General features: G+C 48.8%; 1 protein-coding gene across 2 annotated transcripts in view; it reads right to left on the bottom strand.

Annotated features, from left to right (window-relative positions):
- Window positions 1–15,382, bottom strand: part of ZBTB24 (zinc finger and BTB domain containing 24) — a 277,017-nt gene that overhangs the window by 230,522 nt on the left and 31,113 nt on the right. For both annotated transcript variants that reach the window (XM_069606538.1, XM_069606539.1), the window contains exon 2: window positions 1,050–1,217. In XM_069606538.1, coding sequence (XP_069462639.1) covers window positions 1,050–1,217 — 168 coding nt within the window. The remainder of the gene's footprint in view (window positions 1–1,049; window positions 1,218–15,382) is intronic.

Here is a 15,382-nt window from a genome sequence, read left to right as displayed (position 1 = left end):
CATAAATGAGACATGTGGAAATCCAACATGTTTCCGGCCCTCTACGCCTGGAGTTGGACAACCTTGCTGTAGCAGCTCCAGGAAAAGTGTCCAGGGCAGACTCCTAAGCCAGAGAAGGCTCAACGTTCAATAAGAATGAGTGCGAGAAGATTCAATCGACCATCCACTTTAATGGAGGGAAGTCAGTTGCATTCCACAGGTGAGGATTCCGTTGCGGGCAACCTAGGAAAGCCAAAGGAGACCACAAAGAAGTATTCCAGCAATTGAAGAATGGACCCAAAAACAGAGGCAGCAGTGCAGGCGGACTACCAATTGAAGTCTATGTAATTGCGGTAACAACTAGACTCCACAGAATCTCTACCTTGAACCACAGGGACACTTCTTGAGGGTTAGTGCATCATGAATAATCATGTATCCCAATGGCAACCAAAAAGGTACATTGGCCTACCAATGCGGTAAAATGGCGTGCACCCCTTATAAAGCCAAAATAGAGTATAGCCGCCACCAACCTAGTGTAAAACCTATGCCTAGTGCACAAATGAGGAGCATTAGAGTCACACCTGGGACTGGGCACCTTAAGGGACGACCCAATACCAAATACAGTCAATAAGATGTAAAGGGTTGTAATTTCAGAAGTCCCTATGCCACCAAAAAGAAGTCAATGATCCAGAAAACTCTAGGGAAAAAGGCAAAAAGTTGAGGGTCTCTACTAAGAGACCCTAGAAGCCTCAAAAATAGGAATTCTGACTTCGCAATTACCCCCAAAACATCCTCAAAAAGTGTTAGCTTGCTCATGTTATTCGACATTCATTGGGAGAACATTGTAGTTACATAATTTCCTGCTGCCAAACCAAATGCATTTTTTCTCAAGAGGGGGGGGGGGAAGGATCAAAAACATTAAGTGCCTGTGAACATTTAGAAATACAGAAAAGCTTGTCATTGCTTAATTACATATTTTCCAAAATCATTATGCTCTAGGCTTCATTTTAGCAAGAGAAGTTAACTTTAATGTCCAATCCATGACATAGCTTGCAATTGTGCATGCTTACCTGCATGTAGGCTCATGTGTTCTAAGAGCGAATGTTTGGTGGTCAAAGCTTTGCTGCAGACAGTGCATGTGTATGGACGCTCACCAGTATGCATCCTCTCATGAACCCGAAGAGAGTGCTTCTGCGAAAAGGCTTTGTTGCATTCACTGCATTTAAATGGGCGCTCCCCTAAAGAAGAAACACATTAAGTTTAAGTCATACACTACACCGTTCACATATTTAAATAAAAACATGAATCGTTAGATGTTTAATTATGGCCTGGGAAAACCCAGTGACATTTGTAGCCTCTTTTTTCAGCAGTTCAGTCCTTCACATAAACTGACATGTAGTTACTAACCAGGAATGCAAGTTCTATTTAATTTGCCCATGTTCTATATCATTTGTTTTCCAACATGAGAGCTCATCTGAAATTTCTCCGTTGGGTAAAGATTATAGGATAAAACAGATTTCACTAATATAAAAGAAAAGATTTTGGTTGCTTCTTTACCACACCAAATAAAATAGTTGTCTTCATACATTAATCATTTTAATTAGGCATTTTAATTACAACCTCTAACTAGGGTGGCCAACTCTCCTGCATTTTGCGGTACGGTCCTGTTTTGGAGGACTCTGTCCTGTGCTGGACAGATAAAAGTCCTGCCTCCTTTCAGTTAGGCAAATGCTTTGTTTGTGCGGTTGTGGCCGTGCTGTCTCGCACATGTGTCCCCATTGCTCCCGGAGAGAAAATTTGTAATGGGACCCCGCTAGAGTTCCAGGGCGGCCGAAGGTGCTGGTCCTTGCCTTAGGCCCCTGTCACCCACATGGGTCGACCGTCCCCAAGCCCAGCAAGGGTCCCAGTGAGCCCCAGCAGCAGTCCCGGGGAGCCCCAGCGGCAGTCCCCGGGTCCCCAACCCTCCCCAGAGGGAAAAGCTCTAATGTGGAGGGAAAGGCTCTAAGGCAGCCTATCCAGAGCTCCAGGGCGGCCGGGAGTGCTGCCCCCAACTGTGGGCGCCTGTCTCGCACGTGGATTTGACTGTCCCAAAGCCCAGTGGCAGTCCCAGGGAGCACCAATGGGGGTCCCTGTCCCTCCATGGATGGAAAAGCTCTAACGGGGCCCCACTAGATCTCCACTGCGGCCGGGGTGCTGGCCCCCGGCCTTGGGTGCCTGTCCCCTACGTGTGTCAACCTCCCTCCAAGCCCAGCAGTAGGACCAGGGAGCCCCAGCATGTTCCCCATCGCTCCCTGGAGGGAGAAGCTCAAACGCAGAGGTAAACGCTCTAAGGCGGACCAGCCAGAGCTCCCCGACGACCGGGCAGTGGGTGCCTGTCTCAGACGTAGGTTGACTGTCCTCAAGCCCAGCGGCAGTCCCGGGGGAAAGCTCTAAAAGGGGCCCTGCTAGAGCTCCAGGGCAGCTGGGGGGTGCTGGCCCCGGTTAGGCGCATGTCTCCCATCTGGGTCAACAATCCCCAAGCCCTGCGGCGGTCCCGGGAGCCCTGTCAGGGTTCCTGTTCCTCCCTGGAGGGAATAGCTCCAACGTGGAGGGAAAAGCTCTAAGATGACACGGCCAGAGATCCAGGACTGCCGGGATTGCTGACCCTTGCTCTTGGGCACCTGCTGGCCCTTTGCCGGGGGGGCCAAAGGACAGGCGTCAATTTGAAATGTTTCTCCAGTTGTGCAAAAGCTTGAAGGTGCCCCAGCCAGAGCTCCCAGACTTCTGGGGGTGCTGCCCCCAGCCTTGGGCGCCTGCCTTGCACGTGGGTCGAATGTCCCCAAGCCCAGTGGCAGTCACTGGGAGCCTCAGTGTGATGCACCTCCCCAAGCCTGCCAAGGCCCGTGTCCCACGCAATGCCCCAGCAGAGATTGGCCTGCTGGGGGTGCTCTTCCGAGAAGCCAACTTTTTCCTGGACATCAGGGTGCATGGCCAACAAGAGAACCTCAGCTGACTTGCACGTGAAGGGCAGGGCATCTCTCCCCTTCAAACTGAGCTAATGCCAAACAGCCTGGCAGCTCCTTGGGAGTCAGATCAGAGTGGACTGTGTCGGTGGTGCTAGCCCCAGTTCTGGCACCATAAACCATGCTGTGGCGACTTCTCCACTGAGCTGTTTCTCCAGCAGTTCAGAACTAATGTTCCGTGGGGTGCTGAAGAACCAAATACCGCTTAATGTTGTGCCTGGGCCCAGCCACTCCCTCCCACCGCTCTGTGGCAGAGCAAGCAGGGCAGCCTGCAACCATGTGACTGACCTGTCCACCCAACCTGAACATGTTTGGGTATGCTTTGGTCCCGCAGACGGCCCAGAGGGTGTGAAGGTCGGCCCAAGGCGGGCGCACGACTTTCCCTGTTGCCATCCCACTTTAAGGGCAGCTAGTTGATCCTGTTAGAAGCATTTTCTTGTCTCAAAGATTAAGCCATGCACGTGTAAGTACACACGGCCAGTACAGTAAATCAGTTATGGTTCCTTTGATCGACCACCTGTTACATGAATAACTGTGGTGATACTACAGTTAATACAGGCTGACTGGCACTGACCTCCTGGGAATGCATACATTTATCAGAACAAGACCAATACGGGCTGGCCCAGCCGCTTTGGTGACACTAGATAACCTCTGGCCGACTGCATGTCCCCGTAATGGCCATGATACATTTAGATCTTAGCCCTATCAATCTTCTATGGTACTTTCTGTGCCTACCATGGTGACCACGGGTAACTGGGAATCAGGGTTTGATTCCAGAGAGGAAGCCTGAGAAACAGCTACCACACCCAAAGAAGGCAGCAGGAACGCAAATGACCCATTCCCTATTCGGGGAGTTAGTGACGAAAAATAACAATACAGCACTCTTTTGATGCCCTGTAATTGGAATGAGTACACTTTAAATCATTACCGAGGATCCATTGGAGAGCAAGTCTGGTGCCAGCAGCCACAGTAACTCCAGCTCCAATAGCGTATATTAAAGTTGCTGCAAAAGTAGTTGGATCTTGGGATTGAGCTGACAGTCCGCCGCACGAGAGCTACTGCCTGTCCCAGCCATTCCCTCTCAGCGCCCCCTTGATGTTCGTGTGTCCTGGGGTCTGAAGATTTACATTGAAAAGATTACAGTGTTCTAAGCAGGCCGGTCGCCTGAATACTTCAGTCAGGAATAATGGGCTAGGATTACGGATCTATTTTGTTGGTTTACGGAACTGGGTCCATGAATAAATGGGGGCGGGCGACATTCGTATTGTGCCACTAGAGGTGAAATTCTTGGACTGGCGCAAGAACCACCAAAAGGAAAGCATTTGCCAAGAATATTTTAATTAATCAAGAATTAAAGTGGGAGGTTCGAAGACTATCTGATACCGTCGTAGTTCCGACCATAAACAAAGCTGACTAGCTATCCGGCAGGGTAATTCCCATGATCCCCTGACCAACTTCCGGGAAACCAAGCTTTGGTTTCTGGGGGAGTATGTTTGCAAAGCTGAAACTTAAAAGAATTGACGTGACGGCACCACCAGAGGTGGAGCCTGCGGCTTAATTTGACTCAATACGGGAAACCTCACCCGGCCTGGACACTGACAGGATTGACAGATTGATAGCTCGTTCTCAATTCTGTCGGGTGGTGCATGGCCGTTCTTAGTTGGTGGAGCGATTTGTCTGGTTAATTCCGATAACAAATTAGACTGCACCATGCCAACTAGTTACGCGGCCCTCAGCGGTCCGTGTTCAACTTCTAAGAGGGACAAGTGGTGTTCAGCCACACGATATCGAGCAATAACAGGTTTCTGATGCACTTATAGGTCTTGAGCTACACTGAATGGATCAGCGTGTGTCTACCCTTCGCCGACAGGTTTGGGTAAGCCGCTGAACCCTGTTTGTGATAGGGATTGGGGAATGCAATTATTTTCCATGAAGGAGAAATTCCCAGTAAGTGAGGATCATAAGCTTGCGCTGATTAAGTCCATGCTGTTTGTATACACCGCCCCTCGCTACTACCCATTGGATGGTTTAGTGAGGTCCTCAGATTGGCTCCAAATGGTCTTGCAAATCGTGCACTCCTTATTGATTCCTTGGAATGTATTTTTATTGATCGGTTTTGGGACTACTGTAAATTTTTGGTGACCCTCGTGTGATTTCCAGGACCCTTAAGAAGCTGCGGGCTGCCCCGCTGCACATCCTGGGTTCAAGCGCCTACCTGCAGTGACCAGTCCATGTGCACTGAAGGGGTTTGCAGGCGCTGTGTTTCCCTGAAGGCCTGCCTGATCCTTGTAGTGGGGCACTGCGCCCAGCTGTGCAGGCAATTAAGGGGGACGCCGCATCAGAGGAACTCAGAGAACACCTAGAACGCGAGTGTACTCTTGTGGAAAAAACAGTGGGGGGTGGGGGTTACAGTGTTGTACTGTGTGATGCAGGTGTGAATGAAGAGAGAAGGGGTAGCGCCTCGAAGATGAGGGAACACAACGTTGTGAAGTGGTGCATGAGATTTTGACCAACTGAAGCTGCCCCGCCGCAGAGAAAGATGATGTCATACATAAAAGTAAAAGGTGAAGAACACACCTGAAATAAATTCAATCATTGTATGCACAATAAAGGCAGATGAAGACCCAGCACTCTACATTCATCAGATTCAGATATGTGGCGAGTGGAGACAGGGGAGGCGTGGGACAAGAACATTGCTGTATTTTATCACATGTTGCTTAGGGGTCCTTCACACAGAAGTGCAAGGCGACTTGGATAAGGTGGTCGGTATTGAGGAATAGGGATGGCCCGAAATACAGGCACACATAGTAGATTACACTATGAGGAGGCAAGAGGAGAGAGAGCAATGCAAGTACAGAAGGCAGAGAGCAAATTGGTCCAGAAAAAGCTAGCTGAAATTAGCATGGAAGGAGCAATGATTAACACCATGGCAGAAGGGAGGCAGGGACAGAATGCCCAGCAGGGATGGACAGAGGGGCCAGGAGATGGCATGTGGGAAATGGGACATTTCCACAGGGGTTAGGGGCAATTACAGCACAGGCAGCGCATGGGGAGGAATGAGACCCAGGTTTGGAGGACAATATTTTTCTTGTGGGAAGACAGGACATTTTGCACGAGAATGCAGAAGCAGGCTGCCTTTTTCTTATAACATCCCTACTGGCCCAGCGTTTCAGCTCATCTACCACCCACCGTCGGAAATGAAGCCCCCAGTTATCACATATGGCCCAGGTCCAATGAATGCCACAGGCACCATGCAGTGACAGCCAATCAGTACCCAGCACCAAATGCCATACAGACGCAAATGCGGCAGCCACCCACGCAAACCGCTACACAGTCAGGAGATAAAAATCATCTGCCACAAGGAACAATAACGCATTACACAGGAGAAAGTGTCCTTCCTCTTCCAGGCACAAATGCCTATCCCCATAAGGAAAGCCCACCGACAGCTCGGACCTGCCCAGCACTGTCAAACACTTCCACCCCGGAAGGAGGAAACAGGGTGGGGATGAGGATAGTTGATCAACCATTTAGCTTCTCGGTTGACACAGGGGCCACCAAGTCTTTTATTAGGGAAGGAAAGTTTCCCTTGTCATATAAAAGAATGGATTTGCAGAGATTATCTGGGCTTATTGTATTGGCTCCTTTCACTGAAGATTTAGATATCACTGTAGGCACACAGGAGTTGTCAGCCCCCTTATAAAGACACCAGTTAACCTTTTAGGCAGGGATTTCGTGAGAAAGATTAATATGACCATTACATTCACTGAGGCAGGTACAGTGTGTGCAGCACCAGGTATATACCCTGCCAGAGCTGCAACAAATAAATGAACACTTTGCAGTGACAGCACTATGGGCGAGTGCCCATACATGAAGATCTGTTTTTTTATGGGGTAACGGTGCTGTTAGGATGGGTGCCTGGGATTCAGGACAAGACATACCTGCTGAATTTCTGTTCAGACCAGTTGCACCCAGGAAAGGGCATCAGGTATCATTATCACATTAGCAGGGTTTGAAATTGAGGGGATCTGGGAGCTATTTAGCTCCTGCTTGTAGCCTAGGAGAGTCTGGTTAGCTTGGTACCAGGAGCTACAAGTTCAATGTAAGAACGGCAAATGATAAATCACCAATTGTTAGACACTTTCGAGACAACCACCACACCATTGCACAGATGAGATGGGTAGTCCTTGAACTAGTGCACGCTCTTCCTAGAGGAGACATGGCAAAGAAACGTGCACAACGTGAACTGCAATGGATTTATCACCTGGATGCAGTGACGGGGGGCGTGGCCTGGAGCTCATGGCGAGTGGAAGCTGAGTCGCCGTGCTCCGGCCGAGGCGCCGTATCCTGATCCTTTTGCCTGCCTAAAATTGCACCTGAGACGGAAAGAACCGACCCCAAGGGAAGGGGAACCGACCCCGAATACGTTGCTGTGGTCCTCCCCTGGACCTGGACCTCCAAACCCACGGATTCTTCCCGATAAAGGTCCCCCCCATGGCGGGACCTAAGATGGCGGCCATCTTTCGAAGCTGATGTCGCTGGAGAACGCCAGCCGCTTTCGCAGTGAAACCGACTTGTAAACTGCTACCGAGGGGAAGAAGAACCTCTGCCTCTGCAGCGGGGAGCCAACTGGGGCTCCCGACCGGGCCCGTGCCCTGGACTACGGCACCGAGTCAGGCCGTCCCGACCCCCGGTGCGGGGGACCCCTGCCATCGTCAGCCGAGGAAGGCGGAGGTGAGGAGAGCGCTGGGCGAGGGCATAAACTATTTGAACATGTGCCATTGTATATTCCCCCGAGAACTTGACCACTAACTCTGCCCGAATCGGATCACCCTGCTTTCAGAACCATAAGCTCCCCAACCTCGCCCGCCGTCATTCGCCTCCACACGACCGAGTGACGCCCATCATGGCGGCCAGGAACAAGACGAAGGCAACCACCATGGACACGTATGTGTCCGCTAAAGCTAAAGCTCCTCCGCAGCCATGCGCTTCTACTCCCGAACCTCCCCGAACAAATCCGGCAGACCCTCCCGAAAACCAAGCCCAAGTGTTGGAGGCAATTGCATCACTGCGCGCATTTATAGATTCTAGAATCGGAGAGTTCAAATCCGAGCTACAACTCATGCGCCAGGATGCCCGTAATCTGACAGAAAGAGTAACCTCCGCCGAATCAACCATAAAGGAGACGTCGGGAGATACAACGGAGCTGAAGGCCAAGGTGCTGGACTTAGAACGGAAGGTGCTCACACTCGAGGCCAGGGCTGAGGAGGCCGAGGGCCGAGCCAGACGCGCCAACATCAGAATACTGGGGGTACCGGAGGGAATTGAAGGCCCGAACCCGACGGCCTATATAGAATCCTTGATACAGCAGGAGGTGGGCGCCGGAAAGCTGACGCACAGATCGCTACAGAAGAGACCCCCGCCAGGCTCACACCCTCGCCCTATAATTGCCAAAGTCCTCATCTTCCAGGACAGAGAGACCATCCTCCGGCACTCCAGAGAGGAGGGCCCCATCGAACGTGGGAGCTCGAAGATTACGATCTACCCCGACTACACCCCGAAAGTCCAGCAGGAAAGGAACTCATTTGTGCCGATTAAGGCCCGACTCAGGCAACTGAACCTGAAGTATATGTTACTATACCCCTCTAGACTGAAAGTGATCCACAAGGGCAGGGCGATTTTCCTGGAATCCCCGGCAGCCGCAAACATGTGGCTAGAAGACAACAATTTAGCTGCAGATAATGACCCTCAACCTACTGAAAATTGTTGAACCCCCCGAGCCTGAGACATCGAAGATACCGTGACTCATAAACCCTACTTGGACGTAACGTGAACGACTTAAGAGAAGGTAAAATCACCCAACAGCTAGCAATGATGATACGGCCCTCGCTCGGCCCACGCCAGGCACAGGGCCCCGCCTCCCACGAACAGCACAGGTCAGGCCCGTTGCCTGACCGACCCCCCTCGTGCCCGACACCCGGATGGGTCCTGACGGTGCGAGAGCGCCTGAGCACCAGCAAGACCCTGTTGTTGCTGGGCGCACCAGTTATAGTTTTGTTAATTGTTTTTGTTCACACCACAGTCTTCAGAATATCAGCAGAAAAGAAATATGGGGCCGGAGGCCCTTGGGGGAGGCAGAAGAGAAAACATCAGAACCTAGAGGGAAAGCCACACCACCAGGAGACAGGGGCGGCAGGGAAGATGAAACCAAGACGCAGGCCCAATGGCGCTCCAACTTAAGGTGATGACGTGGAATGTGAGGGGCATGGGCACGTATCTGAGAAGGAACCGGATCCACTCCTACTTGCGTAGGAAAAAGGTGTCAATAGCGATGCTTCAAGAAACCCACCTCACGGAAGAAACCACGGCTAAATTATCTGATAGATGGGGAGGTATGGGGAAAGGAGCCCCATACTCCAAATTCGCCAGAGGAGTGTTCACGTGGGTGAGTCCGATTGTGCCCTTCCACCTATTGGGCTACGAAGCAGATAAAGAGGGCAGATACCTAATATTATGGGGTACCATTGAATCCACGCCAATCTGCCTGGTGAACTCATACTTTCCGCAACATGGAATACCCTCACACCTCTCAATGCTCAGTGCCAAAATGATTCCTCGGAGAGAGGGCGCCTTCATATGGGGTGGCGACTTCAATTCCATCAGAAACGGCGCTGTGGACAGATCAGACCCCCCCGCCTCTCGAACAGCCCTGCATCCAAAGCGCTAAACACTGCAATAGAACAGCTCGACCTGGTGGACATTTGGAGGGAACAACATCCCACTGAGAGGTGCTACTCCTATTACTCTGCCCTGCACAAAGTCCACACGAGGATAGACTACCTGTTCATAGATCGTGAGCTGGCTCAACAGATGACACACTCTACCTAGGCAGAACCATATCCGATCACTCACCACTGATCATGCAATGGGCCCCGAGAGGTCCCAGACCGCCTATCCCCCTATGGAGAATGCCACCCGCAGCACTCACAGACCACGCATTTAGGGAGGAACTTGGCACCAAACTTGAGGAATACCTAGACATTAACACAGGCTCAGTGTCAAGCTGGAACACACTATGGGAGGCCATGAAGGTTGTGACAAGGGGTGAAGTAATATCAGGAGCCGGTGGTATCCGTAAGCTCCTGAGACTGGAACTGGAGGAACTGGAGAACAAGATCACCCACCTGGAATCCGGAATCAATACTAGGCCGGACGCTGAAATAGAACTAAAGAGCACCCGGGAGGAGTGCCTTTTGGCCTGGAACAGACTGTCCAAATTTGACTACGCGACCTACACGGCCAGAGCTCACAAAGAAGCGGATAAGCCTGGTAGAATGTTGGCCTGGCTATGTAGGCGCGAGTTCCCAAGACATCTCCCAACCGAAATAACCGATGAGAGGGGGATAACTCACCGGACGCAGCTAGACATCAACTCAGCTTTTGCGGCCTTCTACTCCAGATTGTACGCCCACAATACCGAAATACCAGTGGACGACATAAAGGCCACACTGGCCGAGATTGAGCTCCCAAGACTGACGGAAGCCCAAAGAGTTACTGGATGCGGAAATCACTATAGAGGACGTGACAGATGCGATTAAATCGCTGACCACCTGCAAAACCCCAGGAAGCGATGGGCTCCCGCCTGAATTTTACAAAGCCTACGAAGCGACCCTTGCCCCGACCCTCCACAAGGTGTATATGGAGGCATACGAAAACGGAAACTTACCCAACACCATGAAAGAGACGATTATCATCCCTATACTCAAACCCAACAAACCCGCCAATAACTGCGAATCATACCGCCCGATTGCCATGCTAAACTACGACTGCAAGATCCTGACGACAATCCTGGCCAAGAGACTGGCGAGGGTGATTGGAACCTTGATCCATGAGGACCAGAATGGCTTTGTGCCAGGACGCAATACCACCGCGAACCTGAGGAGGCTCCAACACATCATGGCAGAGACCTATGATCGGGACGAGGACCTAGCGGTGCTCTCCTTGGATGCCATAAAGGCCTTCGATTCAATCTACTGGGAGTGGCTGATCGAAGTGCTAAAAGAATTCGGCTTTGGCGAGAGCTTTGTAAAGTGGGTCGAGGTACTGTATAACACACCGACAGCGAGAGTGAAGACTGGCAAGATATTGTCCGAAGCCTGGCCGATACAGCGGGGCACGCGGCAGGGATGCCTGCTATCCCCAATGTTATACATACTGGGCCTGGAGCCAGTGGCTGCTTATTTCAGGACACAACACTTCAACGCGGGCATTGAGCTGGGCAGCGATTACGCCATAATATCCATGTATGCAGACGACGTCCTCCTATATCTGAACAATCCCCAGCTCAATGCACAAGTCGCATTGGACATCCTCAACAACTATGCTCGATACTCTGGAATAACATTCAGCAAACTAAAGTCGTGTGCGTTTCCACTGGCCAGACTCAGGGGTCTAGATGCGCCCGACCTCCCAGATGTCGGGATACAATGGCAACCAGAGCAGTTCAAATACCTGGGAATTGAGGTGCGCCATACCCCAGCGCTCACCCACGATCATAACACCGAAAAAGCAGTAAGAGCCCTCCGTAAATCTATGAACTTCTGGTCGAAGTTACCACTGGCAGTTATGGGTAGAGCGGCAATAGTCAAAATGATAGTTCTCCCCCGTCTCTTATACCACTTCACGAACGTATGCTTCTACATCAGACCTCCTTTCTTCAAAAAATTGGACTCTTTGATCAAGGACTTTATATGGGGGTCGTCTAGACACAAGATCTCCCTACCCACACTCACGCTTCCATACAAAGAAGGTGGGATACAACTGCCCGATTTGCAAAGGTATTACCTACCCGCGCAGCTTAGCCACACAACGAAATGGCTCTCCGACGACCTCTCAGCAGAAGTAGGGCTCCTGCGACATTCGACTCCCAAACTGTTCCCCAAAGAAATGCTTTGGAACCCGACAAAACAAACTTCTGGAGTCCCCATGATTGTCAACCTGGGCAGGCAGGTATGGGCTAGAATTGGCTTCCTTCGACAACTGCAACACCCCTATAATCCCAATACTCCCATCCTGATGGATGTGTGCAAAACTCAGGCGGACTTGGCGACAGCCAGGAGGTGGGAGAGAGCTGGAATCTATACATGGGGAGATCTGTTTGAAGACGGCATGTTCAGAGAGCTCGAATCGCTACAGGCCAACGAAGGCATCTCGAACACCCAGTTCCTGTGGTACCACCGCCTCAAGCGGACAGCAAAGGCACAGTGGCCTGACTGGCCAGAAGAACCCCCGCCGGACCCCCTTCTCCAGGAGATGTACGATCTAGCAGATGGTTGGAAACCGGTCTCCCGCTTGTACACCAAACTAAATGATAGACCCAACCCGAAAAGCGCGTCCCCGAGACAGAAATGGGAATCCGAACTAGGGACCGCGCTAACCGACAGTGAATGGGAGCGAATACTACTATACCCCAAGGAGGTGTCGAGGAACATTAGATTTAAACAGGTTCAATTGAACGTACTGTACAGGACATACATGACCCCACTCAGAGTTGCAACTTTCAACAAACATGCATCGCCGAACTGCCCCTGGTGCGGAAATGACAAAGCGGACATGGTCCATATGTTTTGGACTTGCACCAAAACAGCAAATTTCTGGTCAATGGTGGAACGTACCTGCACCGCAGCGGGACTCACGAGATATGAGTGGAACCCTAAGGAATGCCTGTTGGGAGCTCATCCCAGGCCTAGCAAACACAAACACCTGGTCAAACTGATGGACCGTGCCTGCATCCTTGCAAAACGTTCCATTGCAATGGCATGGAAATCCCCAAGGGGCCCAAGGCACGGACGTTGGCTTATGGACCTGGAAAAGTGGACGGAGGCAGAAACTAGGGCCTGGCAGGATGGAACCCGCTCAAACGATGATGACTCCAACAACACCCTAGACTCATGGAAGGCCCTGGTGCGTGACATCCAATTTGCCTCCGACCACAAACCCCCCTGAGCTTTCACCCTTACTAGAGACTTGCTTGTGACTTACCCCAAGAATGGTCAATCTGATGAACAAGCCCCCGTGAACATGGGTGTGCCGCACACCAGCCCCTCGGCCGCCGCCACAATTACGAACAATATATTCACCTATGAAGACTGTGGTAGTTAGTTAGTTAGTTAATTTGTTTTAGTTTGTTTGTTGTGTTACCGTTTGATGGTTGTGTTGTATTCATATAAATGCCAATAAAATACTTTAAAAAAAAAAAATCACCTGGATGCAGTGACCCCTTTGGACATAAATGAAGAGTTCTATTTGGGTCCATACCTTTAGTCTTCAAATATGGCCATAACCAATAGCCGGGTCTTTTGAACTAGAGTTAAACACTTAATAGTGGCAATATCGACACTATAGTATATGCTTGGTTACTACTTAATATACAAATTGAGTATGGCATTGAATGTTCGATTGTACACTCTTTTGAGGTAGTTTGGTATCATTTTATGGTACCATAACATTTGTCTGATGCCTTAAGAGATAGTGAGACACTGGAATGAACACCCTTCATAAGGAATGATGATATTACCCATTTTGTAATCTAAAGAATTGTCACTGATGTAGATTACTAGATTGTACACTGTCTGGAGTAAGAAGTATTTTCTTGTTGTGTCTAAAAGATGGATTGATGTTTTTAGAATCATGTAATTTGAATCATGTAATTAGGGAGGTCATTTCCTCGGCACACCAATTAATAACTTTATAATTCTACCCTTTCTTTTAAGTGGCTAATGTATTATCATTTTATGGACCAAAGGGTCCTATGATATTCCCTGACTTTCAGGGTGGTAGCTCAATGTGGCAATTTACGCACATTTCTAAGATGAGGGACATATAATAGTCAATAGGATCAGATTGTGTGGTTTGTTACCAGATAAATCCCCATACATTTTCCTTACTTTCATAGTTAGGATAATATCTCCATATAAAGAGCCCTTGAAAATAACGTCAAGCTCTATCATAATTATCATTTATCATAACTATGTCATTTTTGTTGTGTAATTTGTATTTTCATTTACACTTGGATAGTAATTAGGGGTGCACCGAACTTCGGCTTCCAGCAAGTATTCGTACGAATTCCGGCTGAAAAACAATACAGGAAAATCTTTTCTTTTGGCAAATGTTTATACGCAATGTGCACTTGGAAAAGACAATGTGCATATTTCACTTTATATTCAGTTCCTGTCAGGTCACTTCCCATTGCGTATGTCCCTTTTCTTTTTTTAAGGACTTGAGTCCTGAGTCTAACATTATCTGATATTTTATTAGTAATGATAAGGTGCATATGTTTGTGTATTGGCGAGAAGGAGCGACGAGGATAAGTGAAATGTGATCAGCATGTGTTCCTATGGGCATGCCCATGGAGAAACATTACAAATTCACAATAGGTAGTGGAGACTAGCAAGGCTTGGTTATGTCAGGCAGAGTAATATGCCCCCACCTAACAGGCCTCTCAGAGGAATTTATGTTGGGTAATCAGAGTGGGCCAGTGTGTGACAGCAGGTTGCAAATTACAATATCCATTTAGTTCAACCTAGCCCTTTTGCATTTGTGAAGCCTCCTACTTTGACTGGCACTGGTTCTGAATATGCAACCACATTTTGTACATTTGGTCCTTTTATTTTGGTTATATCTGCTTTTTTTCTTGCTATTATACTTTAAATAAAGATGCTGCATTGATTACAATGAAGGGAAATAAAAGTATAGAATGCATTTAAAATTGAACTTTTTTTTAAACAAGTGTGTTTTTTCAAGTTTGGAACATGATTAATTAAATAAAGCAACTATTCGGCTTCATATTCGTCTTGGACGGAATAGTTCACACACTATTCAGTATTTGGCCAAATACTAAATATGCTATTCGGCACAGCCCTAATAGTAATAGATACTAATCGCATGTAATTATTGTCTACTGCCTACTAGATATATATATTTAGATATATATATATATATATATCATGAAGAGAATATTTCTCGAAACACATTGGGTCACAACATGAATAAAGGCCTATATTTTAGTCAAAAACATTTACGTCTATATATGAATTGACATTGAATGATCATCTGAGAAAAGATTGGTTGTCATTAAGTCTAAAGCTAACAAATAGTTACACAGTCTTACTCAGTTACATTTTACTTTTAAAGCACTTGGCTTCTAATTGGCCAGTGATAGTGTGCAGGGGATGGGAGTACCTTAATTTTGGGAACTTATTTGTTTTCCAAAAAAAGAATAGTTAACAGCCATACTTCCAAATATGATTTGCATTCTGTTAAGATTATTTATTTGTATACAGGAGGAACAATTCTCTTTTTCCCACAAATGAACATACAATAGATAAGAAAGCAGATTTGACAGA

This window comes from Ambystoma mexicanum, chromosome 4p (genome assembly GCF_040938575.1).
Source record: "Ambystoma mexicanum isolate Mex_15411 chromosome 4p, UKY_AmexF1_1, whole genome shotgun sequence".
Classification (NCBI taxonomy): Eukaryota; Metazoa; Chordata; class Amphibia; order Caudata; family Ambystomatidae; genus Ambystoma; species Ambystoma mexicanum.
The sequence above is the reverse complement of the archived record's forward strand: the minus strand, read 5'-3'. Positions and strand labels throughout refer to the sequence as shown.